The sequence below is a fragment of the Nicrophorus vespilloides genome, unplaced genomic scaffold (assembly GCF_001412225.1).
Source record: "Nicrophorus vespilloides isolate i.1.1-1 unplaced genomic scaffold, Nicve_v1.0, whole genome shotgun sequence".
In the NCBI taxonomy this organism is placed as follows: Eukaryota; Metazoa; Arthropoda; class Insecta; order Coleoptera; family Silphidae; genus Nicrophorus; species Nicrophorus vespilloides.
The window spans coordinates 126973-147432 of record NW_017095935.1 but is presented as its reverse complement, the minus strand read 5'-3'; the positions used below and the strand labels follow the sequence as shown (position 1 = coordinate 147432).

Sequence of the window (20460 nt, the reverse complement as noted above, 5' to 3'; positions counted from 1 at the left end):
CTAATCAATTAATTAAATTATTTGCTTTTAATTATTGTACAAAATTAACTATTTTGTTATAAGTTATTTTATTTATGTAATTTAATGTATAAAATCTAACAAATATCAATAAAATAAATGCCACAAAAAAAAGCGTAATAAAATAGGTAAATCTAATTGATTAAAATTTTATGTGCATAAATTATTTGCAAACGCGCCTTGAATGAAAAATGTGCATGTTAGACACACTTACTTGATCTTATCATTTGCACACAATTACTAACCAGTAAATCACGTCTATTTTTATGTTTATAATACTTATAATATCTATAAAACCTTTAACAATGTTAACAAAATTTTGAAACGTAGAACTGTTGCATTCATACAAAAAAACAAATAGTAATTTTAATTATCAACAACGGTTGTAGATTTTTTTTCATAATACCATTTTTAATGTTGTCTATTATTGTATATTTGTATTGTTTTTACGCTTCTTCATGTCTTACATTATTAAATTCTTCAAATCATCAAAATCTTACATTATCCTCCATTATCAGTCCAGTTTCACTATAGTCCAGTTTATCAAAAATAGAATAGAATTGTATAGATTTTGAATTCAGTTCACTTTCAGTTTCTCCGCAATTATTACGTGCAAATTCGCCATTCGATACAATTAATTTTACTCCTATCGTTCATGCGAGAAAACATGATAAAACACAATGTATGATTAATGAAACTGTTAACTGCATATGCATTAATTCTGTCCGCCGAAATCAATAAATTATACAATTTGCATTATGACTTACACATAAATTGGAATAAAACAAGAATTATAGTATAATTAAACCAAGAAACATTACATATTCAATTTTCTACTACAATACTATTTAAAAAATGTTGTTGTTCATGTCTTGTTTCTGATAACACATTTATATAAAATTAGATGAATGCAAAGTTTATTTTATAATAATCTATTAACTATTTCACTAATTTAGTGAATCATTTATCAATACATACAGTTTAGTAGAATTATTGCAAATTATAGATATTAAACATAAACAAAAGAAGAACGCTTCTTCAGTGAACCAAATTTGGCTCCAGATCCATAGGTGGAAGAACAATGATCAAAAGTATATTTATTAAAATGGAAATACGAAATATAAATTGTATAAAAGTAAAGAAATTAAATTAATCTGAGATTAACTAAATTATTTTAATAATTTTTATTTAATTGAAACTTTTTTGAAATAATATTTTCATAAGTGAGAGAAAAGTGTAATAAATCATGATAATTGTTTGATCGATTCTAAACCAACATTTTTTATGTTTGTTTACTCTGTAAACTGAGTAAATCCAATTCAATTTTATATAAAAATAAAGATTTGTAATTGTCTGAATAGTTGTTGGTTTTACTTCACCTGTTTCACAATCATCGATACGAAGGTTCCTGATTCGTAAACAAAAATCAAATCAAGGCGAGTCACGACAGGACGAAATCCATCGAATCGTGCAAATTCACGCTACAATTGGGATGCAAAAGTATAAACGTAAGATCTAAAACACAAACACAATAATAGTAATCATTGAGAACAAAAAATGCTACTGTTCAGCATCAAAATCAGAAAACAGGAAACGAAGGAGTTCGAAATAACAACCAACAGTTTATTATTATGTAACGTTCTTTATTTATTAAATATATTGTTGTTGCAGTTTTTTTCCTGCGAATAAGAGTAGCAACGAAAGTGAAATTGATTTACATAAATTATGGAAAGAAAATAAAGGCCGTAAAGTAGGCTTAGTCAGGTATGCGTGGTCTGCGCGCCACGTACTTACAGACACACACATATTTTGAGACAGTTTACTTGTATCCCATTTGAAAGTTGTTTCAAACGGAGAGGGGACAAAAAAAAATTATAAGGCATTCGCAAATGCGTTTACGCATGTGTAGCCGCCGTACGAGTGTTATATTATTTAATCGTACAGCAATAAAAAGTAAATAATAAAACAAAAAAAACAAACAATTATAAAGTAATAGTTAATATGATGGTTATATGTATATATAAAATATTATATGCGAGTATATAAATACTAAACGAGAGTCTAAATAAAATGCGATGATTCTCAACATCCAGTCGTCTTTACTAATCTGACTTGTAATGCACTAATCTATGTAGTGTATTTAGTAGATTTTATTTTAATTGATTTATTTTTTCCAATTAATTTAAATTATGCAAAACTAATTAAAAAAATATTACATTTTCTCGAATGTTTTTGTTTTAAATGTAAATGTAAGAAAAATGATTTAATTTCAAATTTCAATCTCAATTCATTAATAAATAAGTTTTAATTAAATTGATGTCAATTATTATCTTTGCATTTGAAATTATTTCTGTGTTTTTAAGAGAAATTTGTCTAATTTAGTTTAATGACAAATTAGTAAATTATCGTTGCTAAATTGAGTAACACTGATTTAGTTTTGTTAATTACATAATGGAGAAAAAGTTTAAACATCCATCAATTATTCTTGTTTTTAAAATGCAATTAGTTTAATTTTAATAAATGATAAATTTGTAAATTACTTTCATTAAAGTTTACAAAAAGTATTCAGTTTTCGTTAAAATATAGAGAAAATGTAATTGAATTGTTAATAAACATTTTTTTTTCTGATTTTTGAAAGAAAATTATTAATTTTTTGTAAATAAAATAAGTAGAAAATGTAAATGATTTGGTTAATAAACAATAAAATTAGTATAATTATAATGATGTGATAAATGAAATTTGCAAGAATGTTTCGGTAAATACAAGACAGAGAAAATGTAAATTGTATGGTTTTTGAAGGACGAATTAGAGATTGAGAATCAGCGAATGAAGATGGCGAAAGGACGTTTGGAATTTCGACTCTGATATTTTTTTTTTGAAAACGACTAGCTGTGATCGTTGCGTTTGTGACGATCGAATTAGGAACAATTTAGCTGCGTTTCGGCGATAAAATTCATAACGAAATGTTGAGGAATTGATGGAACCTGTTTTTACTTGACGTAGTAGTTGAATTGCTGGATGTCTCCTTCTAGTTGATTCGTCTGTTGAGGAATATCCGCTTTCAGCGTGGCTTCGTTGCTCAATGTGAACGGTGAAGATCTCCTCGTCGTTAGGTAGTACTTCCCTCGAGCCCTACGCAATCATCAATCAATAAATTAAGGACAAGTTGGTAATGGTGAGATGTGATTTACTTGGGTGATAGTGTAAAGCCCATGTTAACTGGTTCCTGGTTGGGATCGCATTCGCCTCTCAAGAATTCCTTCCAGCTGTTGCAGCGATAAGATTGGAACGCGTTGGCGGTAATCACGGACTCCGAGTAGAACATGTACGACCTCCAGTGGCTGCAAAACACTGAAACCCTCATTGTTTTTATTTTTATAGGGAAAACGAAATTTGGATATTACGGGGTTCTATAATGGAATCCGGGCTTCTCCTTTTGACTTCCGGTATTGTGCATCCGGGTTGAGGCGCTTTTCCACTATTCGGCCAGAAATCCGCATGACCTACTGGCCAAGGATAACCAAAGATTCCTGCATCTGTGTGGATAACGTCCACGAATTCTGCATCTCCCTTATCCAGTTTCAAACTCCTCGGCCATTTGGTGAAGAGCGGTCCAGCGGGATCCAAACCTGTGATGCGTTGGATGCGACCGCTCTTCACGTTCTGTCCGCACACCCCAGCCATTTGCGCACCCAAAGACAAACCGATTAGGTGGAGTGATGGTAAATAAAGACCTCGAGAGACTAGGTAATCGATGAAAGCTGCGGTATACTCTCCGACAACTCTCGTGTTCCTAGCCGCGGTGAGGTACCAAGGCCCAGCTTCCATCCTTTGAGCGTCCAGAAGAATGACATTGTGATCCTTTCTTTGTAAATAAGCTGTAAAACTAAATAAGTAGCGACGTGGTCAATTATTAATGGAGACTCACCTGTTTTGATGGTATTGGCTGGAGCGCTGGTGTACGTTTCGAAGAAAGCATGGAAAAAGATGACGGTTGGTTTTTGGAAGTCAAAGTGTGAATTCTTCAAGGAGATATCGTCGCCATGGATAAGCAGATCCGGCTGTAGAGGATTCTCGCTACATAGAAATTAAGTGTTATTTAGTGAAATAATTGTATAGTCGTCTTATTTTATCAACAATGTATATCCATAGATACATTTTTTAACTTCAACTTTATCAAATTAAAGATGCTTATAAAGCTTTAATTAATTGTAATTTTTCTAAATTACATACATATTTAAAGTCTTAAAATAAATTGAAAAACTAAATTGTTATTTTCTTGTGATTCGTATACCAAGCTTGGAGTAAACCAAATTTTGGTGTAAAGAGCTTTTTTTAAGATATTTATTGCCTGTTAAAAATAAGTGTAGGAAGCCGCACAATGAAATATGGACGCTGAGAGTAGCAATTTCTCATCAAAAGAGCCGGATCCGGAGCCGAGGGTTGCCGACCCCTGATTTCAACCATATTGCATGTTTCTAAATAAGAAAAGTTATGTGAAAGTAGATTTCTATTGAATACTGAAAATATTGCAGCTGCAAACGTATATTTTGAAATTTAGAACAATATGAATGTTCTAAGGGTATGAAAGGCCTTAAGAAGCAGTGAATGAAGCATGTAAATGTACGCAAATCGAAAAGGACCAAAGAGGAAAATAACTATGATTCATTCATTCTTTCAATTTAGAAACATTCTCTACAAAAAAAAAATACTTTAGTTATTTGTTTTCTGTATTTCAAAAGTTTTATATTATTGATTATAGAAATATTCGCTGTTGATAAAAGATACAGCAAATCTAAAAAGTTATAAATTTCATTCGAAATTCTATTAGATTAATAATTTAATCCATAATTAAAAACTTTACATACTTCAGATATGATTTTATAAGATGTATAAGATATTTTTTTCTATAATGTTGTAATAAAAATGAAGAAACGCTTGGAATTGGATGCGAATTGGCGAAAATTGAGCAATTACAGTTACGAAGCCGACAGTAAATCACTCTAAACGTGTTTATATAATTGCATCGGTCAATTACAATAATCAAAACTCATTTACGTCTAAGGCACGTCCGCTCTTTTATAGATATCCCACTTTCCGATTATCATAATTAAATCGACAATTCCATTAAAAACTAAACTGTTTCATTAGAAAAAACAAATACATATTCATTTACATCACAAGCAATAATTTATTAAATAGAAAACAGTATTTCTCAAACAGTAAAATAAACTAAATTGTTTTTGTACTCTTTATTTTTTTTGTCAAATATTGATTTAGTTTAGTAGTTAGATTTACTCGTATTTTTTCTATCGAAAAATCCATATGATTTTTAGGAAGTCCCGACCGCCTGTCAAAATTTCATAATAATCTGACGTTTAGTTCACAAGTTATAGTGGTTTTAGAGACGCTACTTTTGTAATTTTCAAAATAATGGAAAAATGTGAATTTCGTGTACTTTTTGATGGGAAAAATACCGTTGAAGCCAAGAATTTGATTTATAAGTGTTATGGGGACACTTCTCTGTCGAGACAAATGGTAGAGATGTGGTTTCCAAATTTGGCATTTGTTGCAGAAAACATAAAAAAAAGTACAGAAAATGGTTTTGACCGATTGTAACAACATCAAGTTGACACCCTGAAGATATCAGATGTATTCAGCATTTTGCATGAGCATTTGATCATGAGAAAGCTTTGTTCGAAATGGATACCGCTCAAATGGATACAAGCTCAAAGTGGACCAAGAACAACGAGTTGATGATGAAGTGCGGTATTTAACAATGGATGAAACCTGGATCCACCACTACACTCAAGAGTCAAATGGTCGTCAGCTGAATGGACAGCAAAGGGTGATAGCCGTATTTTGAGACCAAAGCATGAATGTGTCCCTCTTGAAGGAGAGTATGTCCATGAATAAATTCGAATATTGCTCAAAAGTTGTTGTTTTATTGGTCATCCTACGAACGTATTCAGTGAGGTGTTATAAGGAATAGATACAATTATCAATATTTATTTCTACAATTTTTATTGTCATTATATTTCAAAAGTTTATAAAATATTCTCTTTTGTAATGTTAATTAATTTTAAATAAAAAAAAATCAAATTTGTCCATACTCTTATTTAATGGTAATATTGTATTTTTCACTTGATTTAAAAAATTTCAATTGTAAATGAAATTCATTTTATCTATTAAAACTTATTGAAGATAAGTTGGACAAATAATAAAATAATGTATCAATATTTTCTTTATTTTTGTAATTTATATAACAATATAGCATTTTTCATTATCTTTAAAATATAAAAGCACAATAATTTCTGTACTTGATTTAACTTAAAAATAATATATAAAAAACAGTAATAAATAGTAATAGAATATAATTTCTGTAATTGTTCACTATTATGTACGTTATATATGAAAGAATCGTGATTTAACTACTTCATGAAATTTCACTGTAATAAACGGTCTATCTTAATCACATCAACAACGAGCTGCGAATGGATAAACACGAAAAGCGTAAATCAGCGGAACGAAATAATAGCCCGAAACTCCAATCATTATATAATAATAGTTGATTAATGTTACGCGATTAAAATACAATGTATTAAATGGGCATAAATAATAATCGATACCATCTGTGGGCAAAATAAAAAGAGGGCGAAATTAATTCGCACATTGTTATTTTCGCCGTTTTTCCATCGGCTATTGTTGAGGCACGACTCTTTAATGCCACAGACATTTAGCAATTCCGCAATCCACATATGCGCATACATAAAATTACCAGGAATGTCTTCGGGGAGTTCAAATGTTAACGGAATTATTTAAGATTAAGATTCGAGGTCAAAGGTAAACGATATTTAATTGCGAAATGAGCAACTATTGGAAATTCTAGAAAGTATATGCAATTAACGTATGTTAATTTTAATTGAAGCTTAAAAATTATGAATGAAATGTTGTATATTTGTTAAAAATAAATAAGTTTAAAAAAAAAGTTTGATGTAATTTTCATTGTATAAATACAAAATATCAGAGTTTTAACATGATATTAATTAATAAGTTAATAATAATTATTAGTTCATAAATTTATATTAAAATTCGAATAAATATTGCACTTGTGGAAAAAAATAAATTAAATTATTTGAATGAATGAATAATTAATAGTTTTACATTTAAAGGTATCAACAATTCTTATTTAATTAATCAATTATTTTACCTTTAAAGAATACAAAATCAGAAATTGACTAAAGACTAAAAATAACAAATTTACACAAATTTTTAATATTAATATAATGAAATACACATTAAAAATGTGTTTGTACATTTTGTTTTGTAAATTTTATCTTGATTTATATAGAATTTTATAGGAATTGTATAATTAGATAATTAGTACAAATTATTACTTAAATTTCTACAATATATTCATGCAAAATATATAAATAAATATGTAATGAAAAATTCTAATTATGTAACTTAAAATAATATACCTGGAAGCAACATGTTTTACTTCACTGCACAAATAATTTTAATGGTTTTTCAAGCAATAATTGAGGTAAAGAGCTGATTTTACAAAACAGATTTAATTTTGATGAAGTAGATATTACAAATGTCTATGATTTGTTTGAATTCCAATGTAAAGCAGTAAAAAGTAAAAAATAAGTCCAACGTAACAGGGTTTCAGAAACTTTGTCTGCAACGAAACACTTTGTAAATCCTGAAATTTTCAAGGAAAACTTTGTTTATCTAAAGTTGACAAAAAGAAAGAAGTGTTTTCACATTTAATTGATTTTCTCAAAAACTATAATAGATATAATAGATCTTTTATAAATCGCTGTAGTTTCATCCACATTGCTGTAATTAGTAAAATGAATTCAGAAGATGCGTATGAAAGCTTGTTCTTTTACAATTTGCTGTAGTTTCATCGAAAACTGTAATAGATTAAATGGATCCAGAAGATGCGAATGAAAGCTTGATCTTTGTGGAATGTAGCGAGTGTTCATAGATTGCTGTGGTTTCATAAATTTGGTTGTAATTCCCGTCTAAATTTGAAAAAATAACACTTGAAAAAAAGTGTTTATTGATTTTCTCGAAAACTATAATAGATAAAATGGATCCAGAAGATGCATATGAAAGCTGTATCTTTGAAGAATGTAGCGAGTGTTACTGTGGTTTCATCAATTTGGTTGTAACTGTCTAAATTTGAAAAATGAAAAATAGACGCTTGAAAAGGAAGTGTTTTCACATTTCATTGTTTTTCTCCAAAACTATAATAGATAAAATGGATCCAGAAGATGCATAAAAGCTGGATCTTTGGTGAATGCAGGTAGTATTTATAAATTCCTGTGATTTCATCCAATTGGCTGTAATTCGTGTCCAAAATTGAAAAAAAGAAAAAAATTAACGTTTGAAAAAGAAGTGTTTTCACATTTTATTGATTTTCTCAAAAATTATAATAGATAAAATGAATCAAGAAGTTGCATATAACAGCTGGATATTTGGTGAATGTAGTGCTTATAAACACGAGGTCTGTCATAGTGCAGCTTCAATCAGTCCGGATTTACTATAATACTATATTAATTTTAAGTTAGCAAAATAAATTTTTAAGAAATTGTACACAAAAACGCTTATCCAAGTAAGTCTCTTTTTGTGCAGTTATCTTTTATGCGAATTTAAAATTCTCGATTAGTCCGGTTTCAAATAGTGCTGTATATTGGATTAACAGATTACTCGCATTGTGCGAGGTATTGCTGCAAATTCCATAACTTAGATGCATATTTATAAAAAGTTTAAATAAAATCGTGAAAATTTAGCAATAACTTCTGTACAACAAGATGAAGTTTCAAATTTTAAATATTTACAGAAAATTAAGTCAAGATAAGTGAATTCATCCATAACAAGCAGCAAATAACCCAGGGCGAAACGTGGGTGAAACAGTTTACACGCAGCGCAAACAAATCGAACCCGTTTTAAATAATATATTTATATGAGCGATCTACTATAAAAATAAACAAAAGTCCAATTGCGTGCACACTCCAACGCAGACAATTTGCAATCGCTCAACATTCATCAGTTATTATCTCCTTAGCGATATTAAAATCGAGACAGACAACAAAAAAGGACAAGGATATAATTGTAGGAAACCCATTATTACTGGTAACGTTATACGTGTGTATTGTAAAAGTAGCATTACTGGCTTCGAAGTCAACGCTCAAGACTGCAAATAATAAGAATATGAATTCCAAGCCTCCCGCACGTACGGATTTATATATATTTTTTTTTAATAGAATTATGTTATCGAGACATGTGAATATAATGTGATATAAATTCCATTCGCGATATGTTAATTAATTGCGAAACGAAACCTTGTTTCGACAATTCCGGTATATATAGTGTAATGTAATTGTGATATCGGTTTAATAACGCCGTAAATATTAATTAATAGTAAAAGTTAATTTTGCATTACCGAATAATAACGTAAGCCGCGCGCGCGCTAAATTTCAACACTGTTAATGCACTTTAACCGACGATGAAATGCATAATTTGTAATTAGAATGAGATTAATAGCAATGCTTTTACCTTTACTTTACATATATACAATTAGTCGTATTAATTGTAATATCGATATTGTTTGTAGATCACGAGCTCTTTCATCCGTGTATATTGTGTAATTTTATCTAATGTTAAGATTTAGTACTTTAAAAAATAATCTCTGCATTATTTTTAATAGTTTATATTAGGGTGAATAATCTGTCCCGGTGGATAGTTACCATTATGATGATTTGAACATCTAGTGGTTCAGCCTGTTTGTGGTTTCACTGTTATCGAGTAGGCCAATAGCCATAACATTAGTAAGTGACTCCAGTCTGTCTTGGTATCTACTACTAAATGTTGCTATTGTATCCTCGACCATATCTATATAGAAAATACTTAACAATATTTAAGAAAAAGTTGAAAATTTTTAATTTATTTTATTATGACCAAATTAACTTAATTAGATTTATGAATTCAGAAGCCAAATAGTTATCAGTAATTAAAACCAATATAAATCAGTACAATCCAAAAATGATATATCCTTTAAAAAAGTAATTTTCATTGAATCTCAAAGATTATTTGAAAGACCAAAAAAATAACTATCCAGTTTATTATAATAAGTACCTGAATTTGTTGGAAGATTTATATCCAAAATGTTTAATGACCACTAGTTTCTTCTACATTATTCAATGTTTCAATTTGGTCATTATTTAATGGTTTACTAATATAATTATTATTTTAAAACTCTAATTTTTCATTTATTTTATTGTATAACAAAATAAACTCAATTAAATTCATACATTCATAAGCCAAACAATATCAGCAGTAAAGATATATTTAAATTCAATTAAAAATAATCTAAATCAGTACAATTCAAACATGATACATCATTTAAAAAAATGTAATTTTCATTGAATCTCAAAGATATTTTGACAGAACAAAAAAATAATCCGTTGTATATAATGCACCTGAATTTGTTAGAAGATTTCAATTTGGTCTATATCTAAGTATATATTACTCAGTCAATAAATTTGTTTTTTTATTTTTGAAATTTCTAGAAATCCAAATATTTTTATGATTGGAATTATTACATTTTTGTTTGTTTACTTTTAATGTTATATTGAAAATTAATGTTATTTTTTATGTAATTAATGTTTTATATTACTAATGATTGATCTGTTATTCAAATATACTTATTTAAATATAAAACGTAAGTAATAACAAAATTTAAGGCATATTATTCTATCACTTAACAATTTTATCTATCAAACAAATATATATAAATTTTAATATTGATGTGTGTATGTATTTATTATTATTCTAATTAAAGAGTATTAGAAAAAGTTAAAAAGAGAGATAAAACTGTCCAAAAGTCTATCTACCGTGGTCTTAATTCCGAAAGAAATAAAATAAATGTGTATTTATTTTGTATATGCATAAGGAAGTCTTAATAAATGAGTATAAAATTGAGCTTGTCGAATGTGGTAAAATTGTGATTCGTAAAGTTATTTAATAATTATAATTCATAATTGATGTTATTCGTTTGCACCGTGATATGCATCACCTACAATTTCCTTACTGACACTAATTAATTTAGTCACTCGTACACTATATAATAGAGAAAGGTGTTTATCTAAGCATTTATCCGCATTAGAAACCAGAACCGAATCCTCAGGCTGTCCGGTCAAATAGCGAACGAATCGAAAATTATAAGGAAGAGCATTCGTTTTTGCCAAATGTATCAGTTCCTTCATAAATCCTCCGACTTTCTTTAGCTTAAATTTATGACCGATTGGTATTTATAAATTCTGCAATTTAATACAATTATGAAACATAATATTTAAGTAAATGCAAAAGATGTAACTGTATGGATGTAAGAACGATTTTGACCCTTTGTTACCTGTTACATAGTTAAAATAATATTTTCAATGAAAAAATTTGTAGTACTTTTTGGTAAAGCCTGACAAGTTTAAGCTTAAATCGTACAATAAGTGAATTATAGTGATTTAGATAACAAAAACGGATCAATTTTCATATATATATATTTAGTACCAATATTATTTTATAAACTTATTTCATGGTATTCTTCTATATAATTTTTCTTTTCATTACAACATAAAAAATAACCTTTACAGAAGTGAAAATCATTACTTGAATGTTGGTTTATACTCACTTGATGTTTCCAGAACAAATCATTTTTGTATACAATATAAAGATTATAAAATATCAACAAGTAGGTTTCACGTCCTTTTTTAATTTAAATAGTGACATATGTGCCGGTACTTATAAGTACTGTCAGCCGACAAAGAGTTAAAAGAATCATTGACTGATATTATATTATATAACAGAGTTTCTCAATCTTCTAGCCACGCCAAAAAAAATGAGTGTTTGATGTCACTCAATAATTTATAACATATAAATTTGTGTTCATGGACACAAGGTGATAGCTTTGATTTAAAACATCAGCGTTTGGTCTCAATTCATAGGTTGAGAAACGCTGTTACACAATATGTAGAAGAAAAAACTCTATATATTTATCGTATTTTTAAAAATTTAAACTATGGAACAAGTAATTCTAATTGAAAGCATAACCAGGTTAATAAAAGAGAACGAATAATTATGAGAACTATCAAATGATTTAGTCATACTTTGATAATGGCTTAATGGGATACTTATTGTCCCACGTTTTGAACTTGCCTAGTAGGGCATTATTTAAATTTTCTAGGAAATGTCCAGGAAAGAAGAATTATCCTTTAATTTGGTTGGTATATCAAAGAATGAATCTTACCATCCGATATTGATTCAGTTGACGTAGCTGTCTGATTCAGTTGTCTAGAAATTTAGGAATTTTTGAACCTTTAAAGAGTTAAGAAACAGCTTCTATTGACAATAATTTTAAAAAAGATGTTACAATTACAATGATTAAGGAATAGAAGACTTCATAATAATATTGAATACATGTGTCTTTACTTATTTAATCAAAATTGTAAATCGGTCACATTTTCAATGTTATAAAATATTGAATATTTTCAATTAGTTAAATTTTCATTTCCAATTAATATTAAAACTTCAATCTTATTGTTGACTTCGAAGTTAACGCTCAAGAGTGCAAAGAATAAGAATAATAAATACCAAACCTCCCGCACGTACAAATATATATATTTTTTTTTATATAGAATTATATTATCGAGACATGTGAATATAATGTGATATAAATTCCAATCGCGATATGTAAATTAATTACGAAACGAAACAATTTCAACATTTTCAATTTTAGTGTTGAATATTTTCAATTAACAATTATTTATTAAATTTAAATTCCAATATTCTGAAAAAAACTTTTGTAATTAAAAAATATTATAATTGTTGGATTTTTTTTTATTGATTTCTATCTCGACATAAGTGACCTATATGGAAATACATATGAAGAAACTTCAAAGTGTTACTATAACGTTATTAATCACATAGGCTGTAAATCAGGCAGTGGCGTAATTTCGGATTTTTCCACTGCGAAAAGCGTGCCTTACGTAACGCAATTTCTTCGGTAATTGGCTAGAAATTTCCCAGCCGCACGAAACGAAAGAGACCACTGCTACTACTCTACTAACTAACATTATGCACGGATTCATATGAAATATGCATGAATTGCGTTAATTAACTCCAATCATACGCACAACTTACGGTAATGAATAAAATAAGGAAGTTACTTTCATTCTGTATAAATAGACGCATGCCTTATATAATTGTTGTTGAAGGGAAACAATAAAAAAATGAATAATCGTGTCTTGAAATTCAGCGTGGATATTTCACCAGGATCGGAAATTCGCGTACTTTGCGGGGGATATTACGTTTCGTAACGCATTGCTTGCACTTGCTCTTGTTTTTTATTTGGTCAGAACACGCAAATCGCTGCTATCCGAAAATTTCATAATTCCCGTTCGCTTATCAGCGTTCCGTGCCTCTCAACGCTCATTTTCCAACTCACGCAAATATTTCTCGAATATCACCACTCATTAGCTATTGTTGCACATATTAAACATAAGAAACTGCTGTTTCGCTTCGTCGACTTTGCTACTTGGTAATATGGAAATCAATATGATTTCATGAACCATTTATAAACCCCATTATTTTGGCACTTATACAATTATTATTAATATTATGATTCCATATACTTTACATCTATATTTAACAAATTTTGCTATTCGAATAATTACTTAATTAAAGTATATTTATCTTAAATTTTTAAGCCTTTTCTCTTAAAATTTTTATTGTTAAGGAAACTCTTTTACCTATTGATAAATTATAAGTATACAAAGTAACAAAATTTAAAAATATCAAAGCCGTTCATATCATATTTGAACTATGCAATGTCTGCATTTCTATTAAGGTTTGTCCGTTTAAACCGCTTTTTAAAAAAAAAATTGTAAAATTCGATAACCGTTTTTTTTAGCATAGACTAAAATATAAAAGTAAATTAATAATTTGATTAAGAGACAACATCCGTTAAATATCTCTTTACAAATAAACTTATATTTTCGAAATTAGGGACCGTATGTGCGTGTAAAATAAGTGTATTCCATGGAATGGGCTGGAGTAGCGCCAAAAGCCTCCAGTAGGAATAAATTTTGCAACAACGACAAAAAAAACACCTGGTACTAGTAATAAATGCGACGTTCTTGTGCCCGTAGCAAATGAGAGAATATTGTCTATTTCTGCAAATTTTCTTTCTAAAACAAGGACCTGTTTGACATCCCTTCCTTTTTTAAATCATATTTTCTGATTACTGTTATTCTGTATGAAATAAATTTAATTTAGTTATAGTTTTATGTAATAATATAGAAGTTTCTAAGTTTTGTTATGTTTATTTTGTTATTATTTTAAATTTTGTATAAAGTTAACTAAAACAATAAAAGCGATTTACAAATTAATAATGTTCGACAATTTAGGTTTCTCTGTACCAAAAAAAATAACTAAACAATTTTTTTGTTCATAATCATTTAAATTCCTTGATGATCTCAAATAATTTAATTGAAATTGTTTCGTTCTGAATGAAATAAAATAAAAATAAAATAAAATTTTCAGTTTTGCTTGACTAATATTATTTTCTGCTTTTTGTACTCTTATCTGAGATTTTTAAATTATTGTTAATGTATGAAATATATTATTATATTTTGAAACAATATTATAAAAACGTAATTTTATACATTGTTAATTTTCCAGCAAATTTTGAAATACTAAGATTAAAATATCTCACTTTATTTATGCTAAAATGATAACCTTATTTTATTAACAATTAATAAAAACTACTTTTAATAATTTACTATTTATAACGCAATTATTACACTAATAATTTATTACATCTGAAAATCTATATTCAAATTCCAACTTATTTATTATTTACTCATAAACACTTCATTAATATTTTTTTTGGAAAGCTTACTATATTAATATTATTATTCCACGCGACAAGCAATACTAATTGCTTATTATGGAAAGTCGTATGCATGCATGTATGTACAATCAATTCCTGATCCGGAGAGAGAAATAAATGTGGCTGTGGCACGCACAAAGTTATGCGAATTATTATCTCAGGCAATGAAAAAAATTATAAATAAATAAGAAATGTTATTATTCATACAGAAAACAATTTAGAACCGCGCCTATAAAGTTCGGTGTAATCGATAAAAGCGAATTCATTTCATACACGATTTTTGAACAGATATATCAATTCGTCATATAACATTTCATAATTTAAAAAATAGTGTTAATTGATAATAATTTCTATATTTTTTCAAATTACAAGTTTTGTCAATAAAATTTGAAGTATTCAAAAAAACAAATTTTCATGATTACTTTTAAAACTCTGGATATATCTGAAAATCTAAAAGCATTGATCACAAACTAGCAGTTTTTGTATGAATTAGTTCGAATTGTTACTTTCTGTTTATATATATTTTTTGTAAATAATATTTTTTTTCATATTTTACTTCAAGACACTTAACATCAGAATGATACATCTTGTAAGTAATCTAATCATTGTTTTCTATTATTTATAAAATGTAGAGAATTTAATTAAAAAATTAAATACAAATATGTTTTGGATTATTATTATTATTATAATAATAGTAAAAAATAATATTTTTTATACGTAAATAACCGTTTTTTGTTTTATATAATCAAGTGTTGTTTTGTGCGGTTTATATTTGTATGTACAGTAATACCTCGCATAGTCCGGTTTTCATTTGTCCGGATTCACTATAAACTGGTTTAAAAATTCAAAAACAAACTAAATTTTATATATTTAAATTTTAAAATAATATTAAAAAAAGGTTTTTTTACTTTATATAGTCTCTTTTTGTGCGGTTTATTTTTATGTACAGTAATACCTCTTATAATGTGGCTTTGGTAAAATTTACTAAAGTACGTTTGGAATTTTTTTAAATTAATTACATTTTAATTAAACAAAATAAAAATTAATTAAAAAAGTATATAAATTATAGTTTTCCCTCATACCGTCGATTAGTCCGGTTTCAATCATAACTCGCACTATGCGAGGTATTGCTGTACATGGTTCGTCGATTAAGCCGGTTTAAATCTGCTTTAGTCAAATAACGATTCAGTATAAACTAAACAAACATATTAGTTTTACAATAAAATAGGATTATTGTCTTCGAGTTGAACAAAATTTAGATCGAAGATTAAGCAGAAAAGACCTTAAAGAGGCAAAACGCATTCAACCGTTTGGAACAGTAATAGCATCCAAGCAAAGCTTGCAAACGCGCTGTAAAAGAGTTAATCTAATGTATATCTAGAAAATACTTAATACATTGTAGTCAACAACCTCAACGAATGAAACGTTTCTTCACAAAATTTACAACTTTGTTATAATATTAAAAACGATTTCAAGATAATATAATATTTCAATACATATTGCATAAATATAAAGGAAAGTGAACATCAGATTGTAAATTCCACGCATAATCAAACGCAAACTAATTTAGTTAATGATCAAATGTATTACATTCAGAATTTAATTTTTAAACTAAACGATTTTCATTGGGAAAATATGAAAGTTAAATTTACAACAAATAATTAAAATAATTTTGATTCAAATAATTCAGTTAAATTCAGTTTACATTTAAAAGAATTCTTATAAATAAATTTAACAAATTAAATAATAATCACAATAACATTACATAAAAACAGACAAGAAAAAGGAATTCTTAATAAACGAAAAAAATATTACAAATATTTGTTGTTTTTGGACGAACGACCAAGTTGCGCGGGTGAATGGAGAAAGTCGTTGGGGATTCAAAGAAGGCGTTTATTGACTACATCTTACATACATATACTTAATACTGTTACTTCTTAAACTGTTCTACTAATACGCTTCTCCCTGCTTAACTTCACCGAGCTAAACTTCCACGACAACTTCAGGGCGCCACTGTTTGCCACCATTCACAACCACTGTTGTACTCAAACATTTGTTCTTTATAAAAATTAAGTGTAAAATTGTGAAATTTATTCCTTTATTACTTAAGCAATACCTCTCATAAAATACGGCTTCGATCAGTGCGGATTCACAGTTTGTAAATTGTAAAACACACTAAAATTTAATTGAGTACACTAAAACTAAATTCTGAAAAATTAGTACACAAAAATATTTTAACAGTCGCCTTTAAAGTTCTCGATTAGTCCGGTTTTAAACAGTGCGGAGTATTGGATGATCCGTGTGATTCTAATTACATTATATATTTATGATTTATAGATATTAATTGAAACGTTACAAAAGTGTGTCTATATATAAAATAAAAAAGTTGCAACAAATATTTTTTCGTTTCCTGTAACCTCGACGAATAATTGAATAATTTCAAATAGAAAGCACATATAAAATACGAATTTCCAAAACCGCAAAATACCGAAAGACTTAAGATCAGTATTATCTAATTGGATTATATATTTACATTAATTAAAATTTTAAAAAATCGCGTGACAAATAAATGAATCAACTCAATAGAAAGCAAGTATGAAATACCGAAAAATCAGATCAGAATATTTGAAAATTTTAAAACAAAACTAAATTTCAATTAAGCAAAATATAAATGGTATGTATTCAGTTCTGATTAGTCCGGTTTCAAACAAACCGGGTTATTGCGGAACCTATTACCCGGACTATACGAGGTATTATTTAATTATCAATATATATTTAGAGTGATATTTCTGTATTTAAAATTTAAAAAATCTTATAACATCGACGAATGAATGAATCAAGTCAATATAAAACACGTATGAAATTTACCATATTTGTCTATCTCGTTAAGACTCTTTCCGTACAGTTTATATTTTGTATGTATTCAGTTCTGATTAGTCCGGTTTCAAACAGTCCGGGATATTGCGGAACCGATTACCCGGACTATACGAGGTATTATTTAATTATCAATATATATTTAGAGTGATATTTTTCTGTATTTAAAATTTAAAAAATCTTATAAAATCGACGAATAAATGAAACAAGTCAATATAAAACACGTATAAAATATATCATATTTATCTATCTAGTTAAGCCTCTTTTCGTATAGTTTATGTTTTGTATGTATTCAGTTCTGATTAGTCCGGTTTCAAACAGTCCGGGATATTGCGGAACCGATTACCCGGACTATACGAGGTATTATCTAATTATCAATATATATATTTAGAGTGATATTTTTCTGTATTTAAAATTTTTAAAATCTTATAACATCGACGAATAAATGAATCAAGTCAATATAAATCACTTATGAAATATACCATATTTCTCTATTTAGTTAAGCCTCTTTTTGTACAGTTTATGTTTTGTATGTATTCAGTTCTGATTAGTTCGGTTTCAAACAGTCCGGGATATTGCGGAATCGATTACCCAATTATTTAGACTGATACTTATTTATAGACATTAATAAAAACGATACAAAAGTTTTTCTATATTTATAATTTAAAAAAATTCTTATAACCTCGACGAATAAATGAATATATTCAATAGAAAGCACGTATGAAGTATTCCATATTTCCAAAACCGCAAAATACCAAAAGATCAGTTAACATTTTTCACAAATCAGAAGAAACGTGTGTTGGTTGCCTTTCCGAAAGAAATCACAAATAAATAAAACGAGAGAAAGAAATTGGAAAACACGCAACGTGCGGTTTCCTCTTATTTAACCATCTAAACTTAAGCTATGATTTAGAGCGCGAACTGCATGTGCGCTCGATCGTTTGTTTTTTTTCGGAATAAAAGTTTGTTGCGCCTTGCTTTTTCCTTCGAAATGAATGCATCGTGCAACTAGATAAATGTGATTATGTAAATGGTAAATTATAGAAACAGTATCACGCCCTATGCAATAGGCAATAGGAAACAACAAGGATAAACAAAAATCTAGGCTGGAAAGTGCGAACATATTTTTTTTTTATTTCGAGTCAGAGAAAACCGGTCATAATAATTTAATTTAAAAGATTAATTAACGTTAATGAACGAGTTCGTTTAAATGCATTAATCGGCCTTAATTAAATGCACGTAGTAATCATGTTGATTTATACAAGATCGTGTATTATTTCCGCAACTTTATCCATGCTTTACTTACTTCCAAATAAAAAAATATATTGTAATTAAGTGCCTATGAGGAATTCCAATACTAATAAGACTGTATTCAATAATATAAAAATAATCAAAATCAACAAATGCACAAATTAGTGACATTTTATAAATTAAACATAAACATCAAATACAAACTGTCTCATAATATTTTGTATATAAATATTAATGATCTAAATATAATGATGAGAACTTCATTACCAATAGTAAATTTTAACGAAATTTTGTTATAGATTTCACTTCAAATTATTTGTTTTTTTTTTGGTGTGAAATATATTTTCTATACTAGCAAAAATTACGTATTGAAATATTAAAAAAATATATTGAAAATTGCAATTGTTCATTTATATTTACATTATTATTAAATTTGTTTTTTTGTTATTTTTCTCAATTATTATATGAAAAAAAATATTTATCTAAAAATTTCAGTTTGAATACTTTGATAATCTGTAACAGTATTTCTCAACATATGAGTAATTTATTTGTGACAGCTGTCAATTTGCGATCCTTCATAACGACAGCTGTCACTTTGTGTCTAAACGAGCAACTGGTATAATACTCTTAGCAATAGGGTCCCAGTAAAATTGATAAAAGATACTAGTCATATAATAACTATAAAAGAGTTTGCTTAACTTTCATAAATTAACAAGTAGCGTAAAATTGTTAATTTTAAAATTTCATTTCTCAGTAGGTTTGAAATATATGGATTGAATAGTTTAGTTGAAAGAATTTTATAATTATACATATTATAAATGAAATCTGTAAGATTTTATCACACTTGCATTTTGCGTTGTAAATTTTCTAAAACGGAGAGTTGAAAGTAAAAGTTTCTTTTCGAAATTCATCGATTCTTTTAAAATTACATAACTTTAGTTTATATTAACCTAGTTATCACATATGCCTACATTGAATTGCAATTGCATTCAATAGATTTCGTTAACTGGAATATTTGTAATTGTAAATTGTATCGTCTTTCACTCATTCACTCACATCAATCCCAAACTTAACATCATTATTTAATTGAAACTTAAATTTAAATTATTTACAACATAAATTTTATTGTAAAGACAAAATAGTAAATGGAAATACTTTACAATATTATTAAGCTATAAAAATGAAAGGACAAATGTTAATCAGAGCATGTTTATCTATAGAATTAAATCATTCACTATTGGACAATGTCTAAATTATTCTATTTCTTTCTATAATCAGACACAACTCAAATAATACATACAAATTTGAATATTTGATAAAAAATCACTATTCAAGTTTCCATTATAATCTATTTTTTTTAT

At 27.7% G+C, this 20460-nt stretch overlaps 1 protein-coding gene across 1 annotated transcript in view; it reads right to left on the bottom strand.

The window, feature by feature from the left end:
* Positions 1 to 2750: 2750 nt before the first annotated feature.
* The window catches only part of LOC108568835 (pancreatic lipase-related protein 2-like), a 19531-nt gene continuing 1821 nt past the window's right edge, over positions 2751 to 20460 (bottom strand). Inside the window, exons 3-6 of the mRNA XM_017930136.1 lie at positions 3947 to 4095; positions 3423 to 3896; positions 3210 to 3369; positions 2751 to 3150 (exon numbers count right to left, since the gene is read on the bottom strand). Coding sequence (XP_017785625.1) covers positions 3009 to 3150; positions 3210 to 3369; positions 3423 to 3896; positions 3947 to 4095 — 925 coding nt within the window. The 3' untranslated portion in view covers positions 2751 to 3008. The remainder of the gene's footprint in view (positions 3151 to 3209; positions 3370 to 3422; positions 3897 to 3946; positions 4096 to 20460) is intronic.